The sequence below is a fragment of the Varroa jacobsoni genome, unplaced genomic scaffold (genome assembly GCF_002532875.2).
Source record: "Varroa jacobsoni isolate VJ856 unplaced genomic scaffold, vjacob_1.0 scaffold_831, whole genome shotgun sequence".
Lineage (NCBI taxonomy): Eukaryota > Metazoa > Arthropoda > Arachnida > Mesostigmata > Varroidae > Varroa > Varroa jacobsoni.
The window spans coordinates 33,801-49,643 of NW_019213733.1; the positions used below are offsets into that span (position 1 = coordinate 33,801).

The 15,843-nt window shown below is 42.3% G+C and overlaps 1 protein-coding gene across 3 annotated transcripts in view; it reads right to left on the bottom strand.

Moving 5' to 3' along the window:
* The window catches only part of LOC111264196 (uncharacterized), a 149,833-nt gene that overhangs the window by 31,839 nt on the left and 102,151 nt on the right, over positions 1-15,843 (bottom strand). For 2 of the 3 annotated variants that reach the window (XM_022839877.2, XM_022839878.2), the window contains exons 2-8: positions 11,582-11,715; positions 9,526-9,848; positions 8,717-9,032; positions 8,087-8,329; positions 5,984-6,111; positions 5,133-5,423; positions 293-496 (exon numbers count right to left, since the gene is read on the bottom strand). In XM_022839877.2, coding sequence (XP_022695612.1) covers positions 293-496; positions 5,133-5,423; positions 5,984-6,111; positions 8,087-8,329; positions 8,717-9,032; positions 9,526-9,848; positions 11,582-11,715 — 1,639 coding nt within the window. Of the gene's footprint in view, positions 1-292; positions 497-5,132; positions 5,424-5,983; positions 6,112-8,086; positions 8,330-8,716; positions 9,033-9,525; positions 9,849-11,581; positions 11,716-12,465; positions 12,558-12,831; positions 13,144-15,843 lie in introns of those variants that run through there. The other variant, XM_022839879.2, reaches the window with a different exon arrangement.

Consider the following 15,843-nt stretch of genomic DNA (forward strand, 5'->3'; position numbering starts at 1 on the left):
TGTTATGCATCGCCTAATTTCGCACTATGTAAAAAGCAGTTATAGTAGTTTGTGGCCAACGCTTACTCATCTAATATCTAAATGCAACAAACATACGAGCGAAGAAGGAAATTTTTAAACTCTGGTTTCTTCGATAGTTCATTACATAACACGCAAGCATCTACTGGCTGTATCTGTTATAGCATTAAGAGCGGGCCATCATCTGCTGTACATCAGCCCTAGGCTGAAACTTATCGTACAGATACGCAACAATCACAAGCTAAAGTACTCTCCATACCCCTTACCCACTTACCTTGGTAAAGTTGATCGTGAGATCCTCTGTTGGATGTGCCGTTCACGTGAGGCGTGGCCCGAATCGCTTGAGCTTGACGCTGAAGGCGCATGCGAGCGGCTGCGGGTTCGTTTTGCGGCACCTCCTGCTCCACCGCTTGTACCTCCGCCGCCTCCGTTACCACCACCCCCGCCCCTTGCGCCTCCAACGGCGGACGACGTCGATCTGTTGTCGCAAATAAACAAACAGAAACAAATAGCAATACATAATAAACATGTTTACAGCTGGTTCACGTGACTGTGAAGAGCTACCCACGCGTGCTTATGGTCAGAAGTGAAGGCAGCTACTCGTTTTAGCTGTAAAGATACGCTGCATGAACATTATTAGTAGGAAGCATACTTATGTAATGTGTTCAATCGCATCAATTACGAAACAAACAGGACACGGAACTGAGTTGCCGTCATTCGATAGCGTGCAAACTGAGACCATATAAAGGCGCTATAAATACTATTTAAAGCTCTTCAGAAATCTTCAGAAATTGTGCTAAGACGTTAACGACTTGAATCATTTCTGTTTTGGATAAAACAAGTGGAAAAACGTTACTTGTAGATGCTGCTTGACATCAGTTTGTGCGCCATTGTTAGAATGATGTTCATGAGATCAGCTAGGCAATGGGCAGGGTATTTTAGCGCTACCATTTTCGGCTACCGATACAAAATTATAGAATATAGAAGTGATATCATCCATTTACGGATGATTGTTAATTTATTAATCACACACCTGGCCGAACCGATACACTTTTTTAAAGTCTGTAGAGACCGGTTGCTGAATTCAGCTATACAAATATTACATATATACGAAGAGGTATTATTGGAACAGTGAAATCGAAACTCTTCAAATTTTGCAAACTAATAAAGGTATGTTCACATTAAGAATATTTAGTACAGGTTCCCAGTGCAGCGAGCTCTAGCCCGGCTCCATGGAACAGTCACAAACCTGGCACAAGATGGAACCGATGAAGTTTAGAGGGGGAACGGGCAGGACAGCAGCCACTGACCCATTTCACCTCGCTAGATCGCCTCTTGGCTATGTAAACTAGTTCCGTACTTGGAGTTGCGCTTATCCGCAAACGACAAAAGGTTCACTGCGTACAGCGTCGGAAAGTGCACGAAGGCACAAGGGCAATCAAATTGTCTCATCGTTTATCCCCTCTAGTCGCTGTCAACTATTCGATTTGAAAGTTGCTCCGATCGCAACGTCTGTAATACGCATCATTTGGCAAAAAAGCTATTCAAACCATAAATAGTCTCGCCGACTCACAATTGCTATCCGAAGACAAACGTTGCTGTTTTGCGCTTCCAGCAACGGCAACCTTTATGATGAAACAAAAGTTCGTCGAGAGTGGTAGGGATTTTTTTGCTTCAGACCATGACCAGGAATAACAAGTGGAATCGGACTCAACCGACCAAACTGACATATTATCAGTCACTTTGCCGTGCATTGTTTCTATCATAGACTTCGCAGGAAACTAGATTTCCCCGAACATGACGATACGAGTAGGTGTTTCGAATACGAAGGAAATAGTTATTGATACTTTATCATCTCTAGGGTGATCTCTCAAACTAGTTCCATAAACCCAATAAAATTCACATACATACATATATGACAAACTGTTTATATATAACTCGTATTGCTGTAGTGATAAACTTTGTATGAATCTTCTGATTGCCACCAGTAGAAATTGATAAATAAAATTAGATTGAATATTTGATCTTCGCTATGATTTCATTGTGCACGTATTGATGCTAGCGTATGTAACTATCTCATGAACTTCCACTTGATACAAGATTAAAGTAAGGCAATATAATTAATCTATATTGTGTACTTTATTAATCATACTATAATTCTTCCCAAAGTACTCAGTATACTACTAGCTAGTCAATATTCTTAGTATTAGTCATATTCTAGTCAACATCGCCTCTCACTTTTTTAAGCTAACATAAGGGCCCGATTTTTTTGCGCATACCCGATTTTATCGGGAAAGCTCGAAAGAGAGGATTGGCGATAGATGCTTATTTGAATTCTCTCGCAAGGCGTCGCTAACAGCTTGGAAACTTCTTTCCAAGCACGACGACGCTAATAAGACCACACTGTCCTTTCAGAAAGGCTTTTTTTAGCAGTACTCATGAGCTGCAAAAAGCCTGTCAGTTCCAAACGACACCTGTCACCAGGTAAGCGCCGTTCACAGCCGAACAGCCGTATGCCGACGCACAATACAACTCCAGTATTAACAACGACGGCATGGTCCTCCACAGTACATGGCTGCTCGCTTAGTATCCGTCTGTCAACATTTTCACCCTTATTGTCCATTGATCAAGGCATGTATTGTTAGCGCTGTCTCTCAAGGATTGATATATAGCGACATTTTTTAATTTCTATTTCATTTTTAATTTCTACTAAATAGTCTTCATGAAGTCATGCATTTACCGTACGTAAATAGCGGACAAACTATTTTCGTTTTGTGCTCGAAAGCTCAGATATTATGTTACGTGCTTCTATGGGATTTTTTTTTTCATTTCAAATAGGTGCATTTATTGGTTGTCTGACATTGAATAGAACTATTGACGTTTCTCTATTACAGACAAGTTATCGAATATTTTTCATTTAAGCACAATACATCTCTCGAACCCCATAAGCTTAAGGCTAACCGTGTGTTGTTCAGGTCCGTTGAGTAAAATCTTAGGGCTGCATTCTCCACAGTAGAAACAAATTTCAGTAACTGTTTTTCACGTCTTCCACCCTTAGCTGTTTAAAGAGACAGCTATAATCTGTCTTTTTCGGATCCCTGCGTTACGCTCCCATACATCCAATCACCGGCAAGCCATTAAAGGAAAGTAGGAAGTAAAACTTTCTACTCTTGTTTATTTTTAACTTTCTTTAGAAAGTGAAAAGCATCTTTCTGTAAAAAGATCATAGGCGCAAGTTGAAGAAAAGGAAGATAAAGAAAAAAAAAATACATAGAAGAGGTTTTCCATAAGCGAACGGACATATGCAATTCTTTTCGCGTTTATTGGTGACATTATAGCCCTACGTTCTAAGTTCGTTGCGAAGTCCACTTTCGCTACGTTGCATATACCCCAGTTCCCCTCCCGAACTCTTTCGCCCTTTCGATTTTTCTTTCTTCTTCAATGCTTCTATGTTGTTCTCTGCCGCAGACGATACTAAAAAATGTAAAGATCACCTTGTTCTTTCGTGCTTTAAGACGATGTAGAGGTCTGCCGCTGCAGCTGTGCTGACGTTCTTTGGGTCGACCTGTGCTTGTAGCGACTCGTAAATCTATCTCATAGCATCGAGCTTGGATCGTCCACGCTGGCTGGCTGGCTGGCCGGCCGGCCGGCCCCCGTAAGCACTACGTTTTTTTCACCACGTTCAGGCAAAACCAGGGAGCAAGGAAGAATAGCTGAACCTTTCTAAACGTTGATCCTTTTTGTTTGCGAAATTTCGTCATCGGAACGTAGCGGAACCAGCCAATGGAACGGGCTGGATGCGCGGCATACGGCCCTTGAGGTTTGGTCAAGGCGCGATTAAAAAGACAGGTAGTTGCAAGACACGAAACGATTCTTAATTTGCAAGCCGCTAAATACGTATTTTTCTCTTCTCCTCCAAATGATGGTTTGAGGAGTGAGTGCACGCGCTATTACCGCAGAGTAAATCGATAAACGGATGCCCGTCGGCTATTGCCGCTGCTAGTTCAGGTTACTCATACGTACTGTACGTTCTTATACTGTTACTGCTAATAAAAATTCCAGAAGCAACACTGAATTGTCGAGCACCGCCGCATGCGTATTAAGTAATAGACCAGAGGAACGAGAACAAACTGTAAACCTATCTTATGTTCAATCTGAGATCTCCTTTGCTTTCTAGTAGAATATACCTTTTAGACATTCACTTGTTATACATTTATTATGGTACACATTTTAGCAGTGATGTGATTATTTCCTGAGTTTAATTAGTCCGGGTATATTGTTTGAAAAGTTAGGTAATACATGCAGCAGGAATAGGGAGTCTTCCTAGATTGTTATCTACAAGAGTCTTCTATGTTTACATATAGGAATACATCGTTAACAAAAAAGTTTATATTGAATACCTTGGAGGATAAGTTCCAATTGAGCATCTTGAGTAGAAATATAAAAGGCCCTATGGTCGAAGTACGAGGGACATCTCATGAGCACGTAAAAACGTTTTTCAAAAAAGGATTATTTAACAAAATTGTTATCCAGCTAGAAGAGATAGAGTCAATATTTCATGTCGTCAATCTGAAATTGTTGTTTCGAAGGAACGCTTTGGAAAAATATCCCATCTGACTGATTCCGCTTATTACAATGGTTTAAATAAATGGCGTAAAAGTAAGCCATGTGGGTAACGTTTCTCAGATTCGAAGCGGAGCTGCTTCAACAAAACAAATTAAACAAAGACGGACTCAAATTGGCGTATAGTGTAGATTAATTTGTTGTTTATTTAGGATTAATGAAATGGTACCCTTTGTTGACTAAATGTTTTCAATCGATTCATTTAATTAGAAATGTTACAGTTCATTCTTTGGGAACAATGTATCCCACTTCGCAAATTTTGTACGACGAGAGGCCTGTTGACCAAAATAGCTTTAAATGACACTTATATAACGATTTTATTCAACTTCGATACTAAGTTTCTGACGTAAGTATACACGTAGCTATACTACACGTGCTAAGAAGCTAGAATCAAAGTTCTATAGGAAAAGACATACTTAATGATGCTCCGAAATGGATGTTCGAGTTGTTGTACATTAGTTTTTAATCAATAATTTAAAAAATAATCTTACATTAGATGCCTTTCGGGATCACTAGAGTGCCTGCTTGGTGGGGTGTTGGTGTCGCTCCGCGAGCGACTCACTGATGGAGGCGAATTCCTAGTATTATCCTTCGTTGAATTGTTAGTATTACTGGTGATCGTGACATCCTGCTCCGGATCCTGATCTTCGGCAAGGTCTTGTCGGTTTCCAAGGATCTCTGCCAAACCCTCCTCAACCGAGGCAGGCTGATCCACAATCGAAGCCGAGGAAATAATCAACTCTCGTAACTGCTGTTCCAGGTCACGAATTTCTTCAGTTGTTCTATAGACACGGTCCAATCATTACAACAAGTAATAGTTAGCAAGACTGGTATCAACGGGGTAAGACTCAAAATTAGATCTTCATGCTAGATGTCTTGTATTTATTTCTTCAGCATGTCTAGGGTCTTTTACTAGAGTCACAACACGAGGTTATAATGAAAACCATGTGGGCGAAATCAATGAATAGAGATTACAACCTAGAGTAAACGTCTTTTGCAGGTAGCACCTGAACGACACTGCTTACCTTGAGATCATCTTAAACAGATCGTCAAACAGGCTCACGTGCACAGATGAGGGCTTATGGAAATAGTATCTACTTCTGACTTATACATAAAATACCTTCCAAAGGTAGTTAGCAGTTCGACATATTGGAAAATAGTAGAATGCTAATATTTAAACAGTGTAATAGGTTTACTACATCAACGCTTTTATATAGCCTCATCTGCATTTCGTAACTTAGCACAATTTAATAACGGAAATAAATTTGGATTATGCAAACCTTGTGTTCCTATGGGTTTGTATGCGTCAGACGCATACTTGAGCTACTAAAAAAAGCACTACCTTCCGATGCACTTTCTCAGTTGGCGTTCAGTATAGGAGGCTGATCTCCGGATGGGATGTTGCTCGGAGACACTGTCAGAAGCTCCTTGGCCTCTCGGGAGCGGACTGGGACTCTTCGGCCGGCTTGCCTATAACAGCAACAATCGATAAGAAAACGGTCGCGCTGGAAACCCCAAAAGGAGTACAAAGTACAAAATGAATGTATATTTACAAAATAAATGTCACATAAATCCAAATGGTGTCACCCCTCTGACTAAAGCCTTGGCTTTGCCGTTCGGGCGCAGTGGCTGAAGGCTGCTACGCAGTAGTTCAGCCAGTTCACTGGGGCACAACGTTATCGTCCATAACGTTCGCTTATCGTCCATCAATGGCTGTGCGATGCTTTTTTGGCATTTTCTTGTCTTATCGTGGTGCCGACTGATCTCTTAAATCAAAGTTGGTGTGAAAAATGTTAGCTACTCATCTTTCTGTGTTGCATCCTCTCAAGATGAAATTTCATATCCGGGTCTTCTCTCATATTGCCACGACATCATCGACCTCGTCGTTTCACAGGCCGGCCATTACAGTCCCCCCGTCCCCCTCCCCCCCAGGCACCAATTGCCCCACGGTAGCTTTACACATACTTAGTAGCCAGAAATCGACTGTATCCACATTCCTGATAAATATTTAAAGTTGTACGTAAAAAACCGTGTTACCATTGCACCAGGCGGCTGTACCAACCTATCTAGCTCCGTGGTCTGCCTCGGTTAGTCACCGTTGTGTGCTTCCCGTATGCTTATACATATATACAAGTGGAGTGGGACCCTATGGATCACTCCGTTGTTTAACCGAAACACCGAAATCGTATTGCCTTTCAGCATCATTTCTTTTAATTTAGACGAGACCCCCCTCTCAAATCATGATTCTGTCTAAAGGACAGGAAATTTTCAACACTCACCTTCGTCTCCGCCAATGGAAAGACAGCTCCGTCGTGTCTTGTCTTGCTTAATGTGTATTTCAAGGAACATATATTAAAGGGTGCATCCGTTGGAAACTGAGGCTTGCAAACTCGTCCAGATGGTTCACAAGAAAAGCGTTCGAATGTTGTCTTAAGCATTTTATCACGATCATTCGCTGTTTCCTAGAGAAATCATACTTGCTAGCAATGGATAATCAGGAAGCTCATAAAGGACAGGGTTCACATTCTTCGTACTGCGCGAAACTGCAATCCCAGCTATTCAAAGCTCGGCTTCGCATAATTCAACAGAGGACTGTTGCGTCTCACGGTAGAAAGACCACAATCTGTAACATGGCCGGTCTGGTAGAAAGTGCGTACGAGGAATTACTTACGATGGCAGATATCGTAAGGGGGTTTCAGAGCACGGGCATCTTTCTACCGAACGGAAACGTACTCACAGAAAATGACTTTTTTTTTCAGTGGCGCAGCCTGATAATCGGTTGTGGCCGTCGGGCCGTCGCGGAGTATCATTCCATTAAGACGGTCACGCAACCCCAGATATGCAAGCTCTATTGCGAACAGTTCCAATGCCGATGGCCACTTTATCGTAAAGAGCAATCACTTATCATCCCCGCAAAGCAACGCTAGTCTCGGAATCAATTATCTTCAACTATATTGTCCAAACAAATACATTGCTCATTTCTATGTAAACATATGACCTTTACAAAAACGATGCAATATGTAAAAAATGTTCTACTAAGATTATAAGAGAGGTCCAGTCACTCTGATTGGCTTCTTCGTATGGAATCATTAGTGGCCCATACAGCCCTACTTCGGTGCGGCAATATGGGCTAACGTGACTTAAGTGTCTCTAACTATTTTTCCAGAAATTAATGTTGCTCTTTCCCAGCAGCGTTTAGCAAATTGTTTGACCCATATAAGCCTACCTTTCTCTATCGCTTCCGAAATAATATGTGTTCTCGGGTGTAGAAGTAGCAAAAATGTTACATTCGGAACACTTTTTTCGTCCACCTAGGTTTCATAAGGGCTTTCCTCACCCCAGCGCGCCTATGTAGATGTGTCGATAACTACGTATGTCTGTACCTTTACGAACTACTAGTCCTGCTCGAACAGAAAAGTATAGTTGGCCGGCCACAGTAACTTACCCGAGCTGAGGGGACCCTGTGTAGCGCCTGAGGGACTAGCGGACGATGAGTAGATGCTGCGTTTACGGCATTCACATTCGGATATGCTGCGGTAACGATAGTACCTGCCTGCCGATGAACTGGAGTTGACGTCTGTGGACCACAGCATAAATTGGCAGAAACAAAAGTGGTTCCTGAATCCGAGAATGGGACATGTGCTTGTGGTTGGTGATGCGGAGTAGAAGTTCGTGGATATTGATGCTCCTAGTGGAAAAGAATGAGAGGGGCGAGACGACAAATCAGTGAGATAACAGCACGAAATCCCCCAGGAGGCGTTAAACAGCAATGCCGAAGCAGCCTTCCGGGCTCACTTGTTTGTTGATATTTTAGTTACTTGTTTTTCCTCTATTGCCAGGAGTCTGACAAGTTCAAGTTAAATATATATTCTTTAACTTAATTTCGCTCTACCAAAAGTCTTCTATTTAGACGCCACATGTATTCAGCACGAGTTAGATAATATATTTCCCTATCAATAATTGGAATTTTGCATTCCATTAGCAACGCTATTTTAGCATGAAAAGCTAGGTGGATAATGACTTGTTTACCCTAAACCCAGATAAACGTACATAACGCTTAATAGAAGTCCCTTACCAAGCTTTGTGCAGAGCTAGCGTTATGCTGGCCGGCGGCCGCGGCGACTGTAGCGTTGCCAAAAAGTAAAGCAAGACAATCAGGTGAAGACGAATTGTGATAAAGATAGGAATGGTTATGACCATTGGGACCCCCATGCAAACCAGTCCCGTAGCTTGTTGGCTGTGGGCCGTGGGGTGGCGATCCTCTCGTCAGCATCGGCGAAGATTGCCGCTGGCTAGAGGTTGGGCTTGGGCGGTTTTTGGGGTGACCAGTATGATTTGGAATACCACCTAAAGGATGTCTGTTCAGGGGCGGTTGACTCGACGACGCGTACCTATAAACAAACAACCCCACACGTGGGAACACGAAGTAGAGTTAGGCGCGATGAGGGAAGAAGGTACGAATGTCATTGCCTTTCGGCTTATGCAAATATATCTGCAAAATTGCCTGTGTTGCTGATGCCAACGGAGCTTATAGTCCGTCTAAAGTCTTTCTGATCTTGGTAAGGCTGGGGCAGCACTTCTCCAAAGAACAACATTTCAAGATTAACTGATGGTGGTGTCACGGTCATTCCGCGCCTTCAAGGCACTTTCAGACTACACTCGTAGTCTTTTTTCTTTTGCGGGCGAATAGAATATTTTCATTTTAAAAGATAAAGAGTCTAGGTAATGCAGGCATAAAATTTGCAAAAACAGTAAGACTTAATGTGTACTGTATAAGATGCGTATACAAATGCCATACGAATGGTAAATAGCGCCAATCGTCAGGTTTTGCCGATCGTGCCTACATACTATTGTACGTTATAGCAGAGAGAGTAGAGTACATGCCTTCGCGAAACGGGGATCACAGGCGATGAATGTCGATGGGCCCCGTTTTGTTGCCCCGTTTGACCCTGACTGGGAATCATTCTAGCCACGTAGGGAGCATACAGCTGAGGGTACTGGCTATGAAGATGAGCCTTAGCCTCGACTACTTGCTGTAAGGCGCGGAACCCCTGCAGCTCTTGCAGGGTTCTCCGCGCCATACGGAGGTCGGGTGGCGATCTATGCGGCTCCCCTCGAGCATCCCGTGGGACGTCGAGGGGAGCGCTATGAATTTGTTTTAGAGGTAGCTTCGTGTAGACGCTGGTTCCCGACTGCTGGGGCATCACCTGTAAAGGCCATCATAGTTACATACGATAAGGCAACAACTGAAGAGAGCGACGCCAGCAGCTAATCTTTATGTCTATATCTTACTTATAGAAATGCAATACTTCGTTGCAAAGTTGATCCTGTTCAACTCTACAAGGTTCACTACCGCTAAGTAGTCTACAAATGCACACTACTTCTAGCCATAGATTTCTCTCTCTTGATTGTCTTGGGGCCGCCACTCTTGGCCCCATTAAAATACCTACCTTTGGTAAGTCTATAACGATAAGGGTGATATGTATTCAGTTGCTATTGCAGATTCAATATGTGTGGAAGGCCCTAAGTAAACATTTTCATTTCAATACATGTTAGGCAGGCGATTACAAAGAGTGGCTGGCCAGATGACTATGTATTCGCTAATTTAGTAAAGGTCTGTACCGTGACGATTTACTTCAGTTACTGATTGTTCATTTTAACTGCAGATCTTAAAAGTCTGACAAAGATGAAGCTGCTGGAAATCGTTCATCCAAAGAAACACTTTCTGTAATCGACTCTCAGCTGCCATTTTTTCTACAAGGGATCTTGACACATCTGTGAAACATTGTTTCCAGGATATACCGAGGTAGTAGGTTGTGGATAAGTAATTAAAGGACTAGAATTACTGTATTTTTCTATTTTTCTGTCACTTGAAGTTTTGCTTTATCGTTAGGGTACACCTGCACCGAAATACGAACTTGAACCACATTCAAAGCCTCTGTCACCAATAGGCAAACATTTTACGCCAATACCGTTACAGTTGATAAGTGTAATTGATTTACTGCAGTCGTCATAAGTCGCATACTGCGTTAAACGAAAAGCGTTTTGCCATATTGCTTCTGCTGGTAGATTCGTAATAGGGCAGCAGAACACTAGATGATTAGCCTACAACATGAAATTAAGGTTCTCTGTATTTATACTCTCAAATACATATATTCAGAGCTATAGGAGGTTTATAATAGTCATACACAAAGTTTATTTGATCCACAGAGTTCTTATATTATTAATGGTTTAGTACTGAAAGTGTTTTGCACCGCTGTCCTAGAAATAACCGTTCCCGTCTGTTAGTATTCGTTTTGCTGAAGTACATGATGGGACAATGTAACTGTAGTCTGATCTGTATCCGTGGGAGTTTGATAGAAGATCACTGCGATGCAATTGCTTCAATAAGCAAGGTCCCTACTTTATCTTAAATGTAACGTTTCGTTTTTAAGTTTCTACCTAACTACCTCTTCGAGATAAATTCAGGTTGGTGCGTAGCAGATCACGGATGTTACACATTAGAGAGCGTTCAGTGGATATCGGCTAGCGTATTGCAATGGTTTTCATAATGAAAATATCTGATGTACATTTCCCCTACGCGACTTCACATAGATCATTTAATCTCAGCTTGAACCTGTACACCTCGAGGACACCCTTTAACAGATACATCCATACAGCACCTCTTCAACCACGGCGACAAGTGCTGTGTATCTTTTCAGACACTGTTTATGACATTGAAGAATGTTATCCGCGATTTTCATTCGACGTTGACTATATCTGTTCGTGTATCGCTCGTCGCCAAAGATCTCGCACTAATCACCCTAGTTGTCACGATTCCTAGATGTATGGAAGTATTCTATACGTCCATTCAACCCACAATACGTTCGTTAATAACTGCTCAAGTTTTTTTTTTCATTCATTTTCTATTCAGAAGTAGAATGGCATGAATGATACTTGCGGTATGGGGTCGATGAGAACCGGGGGCAGATTGCTGGGGTTGTTTCAACGCTTGGCGAGTATCCAGCACCCTTTCGCTCTTCATGTAATTTGCCTTACTTTCTTCTAATCGCTCGGCCGCTGTGCGCCGCTCGCCTGAAATTATTCATTTTTTTTTTTTACAACAAAAAACGAACGCATATGGGTTAGATACACACAGATGTCATTAACATTAAAACGTGACAGAAAATGTTTAAGCGGTTGGACGCCTTCATTCAGCAGACAGTTGTGTAAAAGTAGTAAAGCGCGATGGCCATTATCGTTTCCTTCCGTCGACTCCATTGGCAGTACTGAGTGTTCGACTTTTGTCATTTTTATGAATGGCTATTGTAACCGACATGGCCATTTATTCCTATTAGTAAACCGTTGCAGACGCCGCTTGCGAGGCGGTAGGGAATAATTTTAAGTAGATGATGCGTTTCTTGATAATGTATATACATAATAATTGAGACACATACGACATAACTACCCACTAGAACGAGCAGATAGGAAAAACAAAATCAAGAAAGGGCTAATGACAAAGTTATAATAGCTTTAAAACCGACGAGGACAGTTTATACGAAAAGAAAAGTGAAGAGTTCATCACAGTTTCATAGTCCCAATAGGGGTGCGTTTCTTGTGCCCCTACGCTGTGGAGGTCGTTACTCCTGTTATGCCTGTACCATGGCGCTAGTGATGTCAATATTATAGCAGGACAATCAGCCGCTGCCCCCTCGTTGACAAGCTATCAGAACTGCCTTCGCTGATGATCGATCATATCAATCAATCACGTAAATTAGCTCATGCATCTAACTTGCACATGTTCGTTTCTTTCACATCACATATTCTAACCTATACCCCACTCACCCCCGTTTGCTTGCGCACCGTCTAGGCCCTACGCCTTGCCTAGCCCCGTGAATAGACGAATTATAGAAGCTCTGCAAGGAATTTCTTCTTGGCTGTACTCGCGTCGACACGATACCGACGGTGATAGAGGCGTCGTAGCGCATTTGGTGGCAGTGGCCAACCACATCCCCCAGAATTAAAAAAAAAAACGAGAAAGATAAACGAAAAGTACTATACAGAGGTACATGGACGCAGCACCATTTACTGCGGTTGACACGATATCTAACTTGATAACTCGTTCAAATGTCGTTTGCCTGTAGTGAGCTACTGCAACATTCATTCATACGACAGAAGCTTAAGCCTTATAATAGAGGCAGTTTCCGCTACCGTCTTCCTTCGAAGTTGTAGTAGTTGTATTGTTAGTTCACGACGATGCCCGCACGAAAGCGTTTGTTTGTTTGTTGTGGATTGTTCACACACCATCTCATTTAATTACGTTTACGCTGCGGACTAGTTGCCACTTTTGAGACACTTTAGCTGCCACACATGCCTCACGCTCGTGTCATTGGAAGATTGGTCGGGGCAGAAAAAACAACGCTTACCAAAGGTACACACGCAGCTTCTAATTGGCGCCCAAGCAAACAGGCGTTTGAAATTTGGGCGGGCAAATTTGAGCGTTGTTGTTGACTGTGACATATGATGACAAATGATTAGCCAGCCGACAGACTTAAAAGTGGGTAGATAATCTATTTTCGGTCATTATTGGCGTTAATTAGTCAAATTCATCTAGGTATTTGCACTGAATTAAACAAGTAATCTATGCTTAAGGGAAGTAAGAAGTTAGTTCACTTTGTTTGTGTTTAAGGTCGAGAACTAAAGGTTTATTACGGCGCCCAGAATTATTAATGATTACATAATAGGTAACAAACAAACGCCACACCTGAAGCTACTCAGTCTGCCTGCTAGCAACCGTCTGTTCTGGGCGGTTGTCATAACCGTTAAGACACTGTTTTCATAATTGTACTGTATATTACAAGCATTAGCAAGAGAGTTCACTCTGTGCGTCTACAACGAACGCAGTATAGGCTAATATGTTTCGTGACCCTGGGTCTCTACGTGACTTTGCACTGCTCACTCACTTAAGCCAGCCCTTATGAGTAACGTCAGCGATAACAAGTCTATTAATGAGTACCTGATAGCTTTTACTTTATAGAAACAAGGTAGCTAGCCCTCCATGCCCGTAAACACAGTAACGCGAGTCAAAAATGTTTGTGAGCAATATTATGGTCATTACTGATTTATGTGTTAATCGCTGACGCTAGCGATATATTTTCCTGCATGTTGACTTCTTTTTGTTTCGGCATCTTCAATGCATTAATCTAGAAATGATACAATGCGATGACTGCAACATGCGCGTGCGCGACGCATCTGTGGTACTATGGCCATGCTCTCCTATTTCGCGACGAGCAAGCGTATAGGAATACCTCATAATTATATGTAGCAAGATATTGTACAGATAAATTGCTGATCGTGTTTATGTGTGCGTCCGTTGTGCTCTGTAAGAATGGGAGCATGTTCTTATTTGAGTGTTACACATCTGCTATGAACTAATGCGATGGTAGCAATCGTAACGACCCCCCATTCACAAACAGAAAACAGAAGGCCAGGCCACGCACAACAGCAGCAACGACAGTGACAATGGCAAGAGTGCATAGGAGTCTGCGCACGTATGAATGTGAGCGTCTGCGTGTGTGTCAATGTGGGTTTCTGTAGCGGGACACCGCAGACTAGACGACGGCAGGAAAAGACAGACGTTGATGGCACGTTTCAAAGACGCCACATAGCTTCTTTCCGTAGCTCACCGTTGGTTGTTTTTTGCTTTATTTTTATTCGTCTTCGTTGGAGTAATGGCAGTTGGTACAGGCAGGGACGCGGTGCAAGCGGTAAATGCTTTACTTGGCATCATTGAGCATCTGTGCATATCATTACTATCACCCACTTTTGACGACAAAACGAGCCATCTATATTTTAAAAATAGAAAACGATAGCGCAGATCAAAGAAGATATCCTAGCTGAAACATTGCTTCGCATTAGTCTCTAGCCCCTATTATGGGGCTTATTTTTTCGTTTGGTCTTATTTCATTAGTTACGATGTGTGGGCATATATACCTCTACTACTGTGGCGAATTAGCTTAAGCTACTACTCGTGCTGGAATCGTTATTATTAATAGAAAAATGTATATTCTTTGAAAATAAAGCAGCTAATATAGGGCAAGATGGAGACCTTTTTTAAAGCAAATTTATAATCGTTATAACTTTTCTGCATCGATCTCTCTAAGGCGTTTGATCGAAGTGCTATAGAGCTACGCGTTACCCTTGTTTTATTAGTTACCGTCAAGGCCGTTTTGTCCAAGCCGTTTTTTCTTTAGCCTTACATTCACGAAGCAGGTCACGAAGTGCCAATTCTACCAATATTGAACCGCTAAAATTTAGAGGCATACTCTTCTTCCCTCCGTTTAATATTCTTCATTCCTTTCCGGTCTAGAACAGATAGATCTACTACATACCATACGGTGCTTCAAACACTGCTCTGACTACAAGCTTATCTACAACAACCTATCGTTGCAATTTTGATGATCGTTGCAGAAACAACCCACAAATTATTGTCTAGTCATTATCTACATGCACACTCGAGAGACACAGGTCCATCTCGAGAACTTTTGTTTTATCCATTCAGATCTCCCCTTCTTTCTTCACTATTTCTCCTCTTCATCCCCTCCTCCTTTCTTAGCCCCGCAGACGGATGCCTAACCCGTTGTTAAGTCTCCCTGAAACGAGATGAGCTAGCGGCAAGCCGACGTGGACGTGCACGTGCTTTGCCCTAGAAATAAAAGAAGACCAACGGGGCAAGCATAACGAATCGATTCGAGTTAGCTCGAATCGGACAGATCAATTTCTATAGGACAAAAATAATTTTTCTTCTTTTTTTTGAAAGCAACCTTCTACAGAATTTGTTTAGCCTTTTCACGTTACAGTCTGACTAGCGAGCAACTTCGCGAAAACGCCGTGAGTGACGGCGTACAGTTGTTTACATTCTGGACGTGCATAGGGACGCGAGTTGGGGGCTGGCTAGATGCTCGGCAATAAACACGGATACCGGATATTGCTTGCCGCTAAAGGTTTACAACAAACACGGCAAAGGAAAGCCAAGGTTAACTTGAACTTTTTTTGCTGTGGAGTCACAGATGATTTATTGAACGCGAAAGGGCATAGAAGCGGCTATCGGCCAGTTGCGCGACTAATGAACTAATCGATCGCTTACGACAGCGTTACTGGCTGTGTGTTTGTGTTTATGTTTGTTAACGCGTGTTCAATAAACGAACGGAATGAAAATATCGT